At 46.7% G+C, this 7,154-nt stretch overlaps 1 protein-coding gene across 8 annotated transcripts in view; it reads right to left on the bottom strand.

Moving 5' to 3' along the window:
• The window catches only part of HNRNPD (heterogeneous nuclear ribonucleoprotein D), a 9,307-nt gene extending 2,405 nt beyond the window's left edge, over nucleotides 1-6,902 (bottom strand). For 3 of the 8 annotated variants that reach the window (XR_011679900.1, XM_071431567.1, XM_071431566.1), the window contains exons 1-6: nucleotides 6,546-6,885; nucleotides 3,034-3,202; nucleotides 2,108-2,269; nucleotides 1,236-1,367; nucleotides 285-384; nucleotides 62-208 (exon numbers count right to left, since the gene is read on the bottom strand). Coding sequence is in view for 7 of the 8 variants with exons in the window: in XM_071431567.1 (XP_071287668.1) it covers nucleotides 62-208; nucleotides 285-384; nucleotides 1,236-1,367; nucleotides 2,108-2,269; nucleotides 3,034-3,202; nucleotides 6,546-6,736 (901 nt within the window). In the remaining variant the exon portion in view is untranslated. Of the gene's footprint in view, nucleotides 1-61; nucleotides 209-284; nucleotides 385-1,235; nucleotides 1,368-2,107; nucleotides 2,270-3,033; nucleotides 3,203-6,402; nucleotides 6,429-6,545 lie in introns of those variants that run through there. The other 5 variants (XM_071431564.1, XM_071431565.1, XM_071431563.1 and 2 more) reach the window with 4 other exon arrangements.
• Between the last annotated feature and the right edge of the window lie 252 nt (nucleotides 6,903-7,154).

Raw genomic sequence — 7,154 nt, 5'->3', positions numbered from 1 at the left:
CCAGCAGCCATTTTCCTACAAGCAGCAGACTGGAACTTTTTGTAAGCAGTTCAGTACTTACTGCTATAGTCGCCATATCCATAGTAGTTGTTGTAACCAGTGTAGTCATAGCCTCCATAACCACCATAGCCTTGGCTGTTGTAACCATAGTTCCCATACCCCTGATTCCAGTAGTTGCTGTATCCCTGGTTCCAGCTTTGACTGGGGCCTGCAACACAAAGCTCAGAATTATTTTTATTCAGGCTACTCCCTCAGCTTCCAACACTGCCGCAGTACAAGCTTACCTCCACCTCTCCCTCGAGCTCTTCCAACAAATCCTCCCCGACTCCCCCACTGCTGCTGCTGCTGGTACTGTTCCTTTGACATGGCTACTTTTATTTCACACTGGAAATGCAAAGTAAGAGTGAGATCCAATCAGCAAAGATAACCCCCAAACATCACTCTTAAACTTATGGAACACTAACCAGAAAATTGGTCACCCTGGTGCCCTCCCTGAAAAAAAAATTGATAGCTTACACTGTCTAACTTGAGAACAGTTGTGAGACACAGTAGAACTCATTCTGAAAAGAATGTTTGTTTCTTTGTAAGCCTTTCTGTTTTTCCTTTGAACTAAACTTCTGAGGCCTATTCATTTGGGAAAAGTGAAACCAAACCTGAGTTTGGCCAACGTGCTAAACTCAACTCAACTCTGCTCTGAAGCCTCCACCACATATTTGTGCAAGTACCAGTCCAGCTACAATTTGAGTATATGCTACCAGGTTGAAATTCAACCAGGTTTCTGAAAAGAATGCAGCTTCTAACAGGGAAGCCTAACTTCCCATTTCATTTCAGTTTTGGAAGCTCTCTCAGACAAACTGACGTTTGCTGTTAACACCAAACACACACACACAAAGATCCAACTACCAGGTAACCTGGTGCTGCCTGCTTGAGCAGATCAGTGACACAGCACTCTGCCCACGCTGCTGGAGAATGTGGGAGCTGCACCATGGAAAGTGTGCTGGGGCCCAGCCCTCTCCCCATGGGGGTGCAGTACAAAACCTCACCTGCAACCCTCTCAGCTCAGAAATTAAGGTAACAGTCACATACATAAATACTTCACAGGCCCAATGCCTACATGTGAAAAATAATGCTTACAGGTATTGGCAGACTATTATCCCCAAACAGATCCAACTGGTAATGTAATTCCCTCTATTGTCACAGTTTAGTTTGTCTAGGAAAAAAAAAAATCCACCTACTTTACTAAGCCCAACATTGTGGTATTTCTTTTCCATTATTTTCTTCACTGGTTCCTCCTCCTTGAAAGTAATGAAGCAAAATCCACGCCTCTTGTTAGTTTTGTTGTCCATGGGGAGCTCTATGGATTCGACCTGGTGGAAGACAGTGATTTTACCTTTTATCCTGCCATTCATGTCACTGCAAATTCCTTCTAACAGGTCATACCTGTTACTGAAATTATTTAGATTTGAATATGACAATGTGGTCTGACTACAAATACAGAGCCAAAGTTCTCTGTACCTAGAGCACATGGGACTTCCTAGGCAAACAGTAGTTAAAGTCTTTAGTCCAGGGTAAACTGTCTGTAAGTTTGGAAGAGGGCGCATATTTAGTAACCAAACTGCCTGAACAGTTATGACCTGAAGCTGGCCCCATCTGATAAGCAAGAGGGGAACAGCAGCTGTAGCAAACGCATACAAGACCAGCTTTTAAAAACTTCAGTGATACTTAGCTTGTCTGCACCACCAAAACTAGGGACAGAGACTACACAGTTGTACAGAATTTAGGCAAAACTATCTCAATCTGTGCTATAGGAGATGAGCTGGGGTGGCTGAAGAGCATCTCACTGACCAAAGCACCCTGCTCAAAACACTGCCTCCCTCTCTGACTTATCCCAGCTCCCCCTTCCCTCAAACCAGGCTGCTCTACTCAGAGCCTGTAACTGAACATCAACATTCTGACCACTAACACACATGAACTACAATGGCCATAAAGCTTACATTAGGTTTACATTAGCATCCATGCAGGCTGCACGTGGGGGATGCTTTCTATTAATACATTTGTAAAGACAGAACAGGTTCCACAAATAAAAGCAGTTTGTTTCACCACATACCTCACCAAAAGCTCCAAAGTATTCCCGTATTTTCTCCTCAGGTGTGTCTGGAGATAAGCCCCCAACAAAAATCTTTTTAACAGGTTCTTTTGTTTTCATGGCTTTAGCTCTTTTTGGATCAATGACCTTTCCATTCAGCTTGTGTTCTTTCTGGTCCATGACCTGAGGATAATTAAAACACACAGTTTTACACAGTTCAAGCTAAATGTTTCACTGATGCTTTGAGTAAGGCAAAAATTTATTCAATTTCAATACTGGGATCACACCAAGAAGTTGTTGCACAAAGTTCTGTGATTTTTGGTCACTATCCACTGACAGTTCTGACAACTGGAACCACTTATTACCCAGCAGAAGCAAGAGTGTAACACCTCTCAAAAAGTACTCTTCTCATCCTCAAACCTTATGAAGTAAAAAATCTGTACTTTAGATATCACAAAGGTCATGAAGGTGAAAATATTTCTGTGTGCTGTATCCACAGCATTTTAGAAAAGTTAACAACTAATTTTTGCTTGGATAGAGCTTAAATGTATCAAAGCTACTGGTCATACTCTAGGGATTCACGGTACAGCTCTGGATTTTACCAGAGCTGTAGTACAGCTCTGCAGGACCAGAAGTTCTTTGCAAATGCTGCTTTCACAGCAGCAAGCAGCAGACATTTATGCACTCTATTTTTCAAGCACCCAAGTCCAATGGCTTGCAGAACCTGTAAGTGCCCAAATCCACAGCTCAGGAATCACTGCTGGTCCTGGACACAGCATCACGAGTAAGATGGTTCATAAAAGAAAGCATTTTCACAAGCACATGAAACATGCTGCACCCCTGAATCATCTTTACCAGAAGATGTAAGAACAACGCCTACAGTCATCCTAGTGAGTGCTTTATCTCTGATACCTGAATTTGAACATGTTTCATTACTTTAATCCTACCTTATCCACACTCTCTGACTCTTTGAAGAGCACAAAGCCAAAGCCTCTCGATCTGCCGGTGATGGGGTCCAACTTCAGAGTGCAGTCCACAACTTCACCAAACTTGGAGAAGTAGTCCTTCAGATCCTTCTTCGTGGTGTCCCAACTAAGGCCACCAATGAACATTTTCCTGTTAAGACAAGTTGGTCAATCTGTAAATGTGTGTTACCCAAAATCCTGCACTGCCAAGCTTTATGAGCTCAATACCCTAATGCATGGAACTGGCCGGATTTTATCAGTCATGTCACTACACACATGGGCCTGCACTTTTTGACAACTTGCTCAAGTGAGTCTGGCCAGGACAGATAAAGACTTTCACATACACAAACATCTTGCACTGTCTTCTCCTGCAGCTGCTTACTCTGCTGTCCCAAGAAACTACCAGCAGTAGTGACAAAAAGATATTTTACTACTTCTTTACATCCCCATCACGTGTTTAATTCCATCCAGTTATCTGTGGAGCCTCCACACAACTGAAACACACGCAGGCAGATTAGATTTGTAAGGAAGTGTGGTTAAAACAGAAGCATTTATCTACCAGTCTGGACTGGACATATGCCCAAATTAATAAACTAAAATGAAGTTTAGTCAAGTTCCCTTCCCCAGAAAGCAGTTATGAAAAAGCAAAGTATTGGATGGTCAGAAGTTCTCTTTTCTCACAAGAACTTTATATAAACACCTGGCATAATCCATTACCATTAAGAGAATATCTCTCCAGTATTTCTACAGCACCAGTGCTGCTGGGCAGATGTGTACAGCACATAATTCATAACCTGTATTTTCAAAAGCACACTGGAAGCTTAGAATCAAATCATGACCATCCCAGGATGTTAGTAAGGCATAAAACCCCAAAATTTTAAAAGATGAAAAATCAAGCCAGTATACACACAAATGAAACATTCCAGGTTATTAGGCATTGGGATTAGAAACCCATTCAAAAGAGGATTTGATTTGAGATGATCTCTTCTAATACTGATAAAGAAGATTTTACTGTGAGCTCTAACCAAAAAATATGATCCATTATGATCTATAAAAGCACTTTCTACAAAGCTTTGCCCGTTTTCACTGTCCCACCTTATTTCACAATCAGACACAGTTATCAGAAAACCTGAAAAACCACTGTATCATGTTTCCAACCCTTCTACTTCCCACGCACAAACATTGCTGCCAATCGTGTAAAAGAGCATTGCACCTCCACAACTCAAACTCTCTTGAATCAAAAGCTGCTCCTTTGAACTACCTCTGCTGACTTAGCTGTGCTCTCACAGAATTAACAAGAGCATTCAGTTTCTGACAAAATCCATACAGATGAGGGGTTCAGGAGCTTCAGATGTTTTTATAGCAAGTCTCCAATTCTGTAAAGAAGGAGCACCAATTCTCCATCCCTTTATCTGCTTTTCCAACTCATTCCAGATCTCTCTTCAACAAAGTACCAACAGCCCCTTCTATCAGCTGTGACTTCTTACTGTCCTCATGGAATGAAGGGCCCACCCCGGTAAATCAGCAGCCTCACCCCAGTACAGGCAGTGAATCAAAGGAGCTTTCTGCCCTTTGCTCACCCATCATTAAGGTCCTTAGCTTGTCTGCTGTTCTGTGGAGGGCTTTTCAAGCAGCCAAACTGAGGACACAGAGGATGCAGCATCGTGTTTCTGACACACTGGGGGTAGTGATGCCCTAGCAGCTACTGCTGAACTGACACTTGCTACACAAACCACCTGCCTCCATGTTAACATACAGACCCCACTTTGTATTCCTAAGGACAGGCAGACCAAGAACCACGAGCTTGAAACCAAGAGCCTCGGAAGGTTTTTCATCTCTCCACGCAGGAACTGCACCTTTGAGCCCAGTCACAGAGCAGCAAACCACAGCTGCTTCAGTCTGCCCCTACATCCACTACTGCTCCAAGGGACACAGCTCAGGTCAGGGCTACACCCCAAACATGAGCACAGCAATTCAGGAGCAGTAGCACAGCGCTGCCAAAAGCTTGTAAAATACACACATTTCCTAGCCCACAGTATGGCTGGTCTAAGCCACATCAGCACATACAGCTTCCCAAAATAAGTTACCAGAAGTGCACTGGGAAAGCTTTCAAACCTTAGCTAAACAAGGTATCACAGATCGGCTTTTTTCCCTTTACTACCAGAAGTGTTGTCAAAAAAACTTTGTTTCCTGTACAGCATGAAGAGCTGATGGTTCAAAAAGACCGAACCAGACTGCGAGTCAATGTGCGATAAATGTAATCACTGCCCAGTATCACCGCGCGGCTTAGAGACCACTTTTTCTAAGCTCTCTTGCCTCAAAGGAACCTGAGTTTGCACATGAAAACCCTTTAATTGGTGTGTATTCAAGGGTAATAAGTAAAACAAACATGCAAACGCCAAAGGCATTTACAGCTGTTAAGAACAGCTGAAAAGTAACAAAACCATTTTAATTTCTGCTAATGCCAGCAAAATACTCAAAAAATGGTTCCTGCTCTCTCTCTCTCTGCGTTATTCCAGATTATTAACATCTCTCTCAGCAACATCCCAAGTTATTACTGAAGGAGGAAGACACTCAGGAAGGTTTTGCAGCAGGAATCTGCAGGACTCAGTAGTTAGCACTCCTTATCCAGGTTATTTTCTGCCTTGACCAAAAACAGACCTGCAGCTCGAGTTTCACGGCCCGACAGAAGACAGCAGAGTGCAACAGCCTGTCCTGTCGCTGGATTTATTACACACAAATTTCACCGGCAATACAAAGGGACAGTGCCCCAGGCAGACACCATATAAAGATTAAAAGCTGTATTTACTCGCCATAAAACAGAGTAATAGAACATGCTGAGTTGGAAGGGACCTATCAGAATCATCAAATGCAACTCCCAGCCCTGCATAGGACACCCCAAGAGTCACACCATGTCCCTGAGAACATTTTCCAAGTGCTTCTGGAACTCTGTCAGACTTGGTGCTGTAACCACTTCCCTGTTCTATTGCCCAACCACCCTCTAGGTGAAAAACCTTTTCCTGATGCATAACCTGAACCTCCCCCGGCTCAGCTTCCTGCCTTTTCAACTCCTCAAGTTTGGACACCACCTAACATAATCCTCCCGACAACAAGTTCCGGAGAAGCAGAGGCATGTTTTAGGCTGGGAAGAAGTCCCGGTACCTGACGCCTCTGGCACTCGGCTAACACACAGTAATGTTTGCAGCACAGAGCAATACTGCAACTGCAACCAGAGCATTCGGCTACACCGAGTTAGTGTCCTCACGCACGCACCGCACTTTAACTCCTAGAAAAGGCATCGTTAAGAAGAAAAACAAGTAAAAGGGGCCTGCAGTTTGAGGCACATCGCACCATTTCCACATCGCGGGACCTGACGCCGCCCCCGCCGCTCGGCCCGTGACGTCGCCGAGGCGCCAAGTAAACAAACAGGGCAGCGAACGGGGCCGGGGGCGCCGCGCCCCGCCCGGGACACACAACCCGCCCCCGCCGCTCACCCCTCGTCCTCCTCGTTCTTGCTGGCGTCGATCTTGGCTCCCTCTGACTCGACCCCGCCGCCGCCGCCGCCTCCCCCATCGGTGCTCCCCGCCCCCGCCTGCCCCTCAGGCTGCTCCGCCGGCTCCGCCGCGCTGCCCCCGGCGCCAGCCGCTACCGCCGCCGAGTCCAGAGCGAACTGCTGATCCGACATGGCGCCGCCGCCGCCCCGCACCGGCCACCCCCGGTGCCGCCGCCTCCCCGCCGAGGCCCCGGCCCCGCTGGCGGCCCCGGCCGAGCGCGCCGATCCCGCCGAGCCCTCCTCCTCTCGCTCCCTGTTTTTAATGGCGCCGCCACCGACCCAACCTAAAATGGCGGCCGGAAGGAGCGCGGCGGGCGGACACGTGACACCGCCCCCGGGAGCCGTGCGGGAGCGCGGGGGGAGCTCGGCGCAGCCCCGGGAGCAGCCGGAGCCTCGGGGGCCGGCACGGACACTCACGGAATCGATAGGGCTGGGCTGGGCCTCTGGAGATTATACAGTTCAACCCCCCCGCCCAAGGCAGGGCCACAGGAACTGGTTGGGGTGGGTTTGGAATAGCTCCAGAGAGGGAGACAACCTGCTTGGGCAGCTA

This window comes from Agelaius tricolor, unplaced genomic scaffold (assembly GCF_023055355.1).
Source record: "Agelaius tricolor isolate 1412-34295 unplaced genomic scaffold, bAgeTri1.0.p SCAF_8, whole genome shotgun sequence".
Taxonomy (NCBI): domain Eukaryota; kingdom Metazoa; phylum Chordata; class Aves; order Passeriformes; family Icteridae; genus Agelaius; species Agelaius tricolor.
This window is presented reverse-complemented; position numbering and strand designations above follow the sequence as displayed.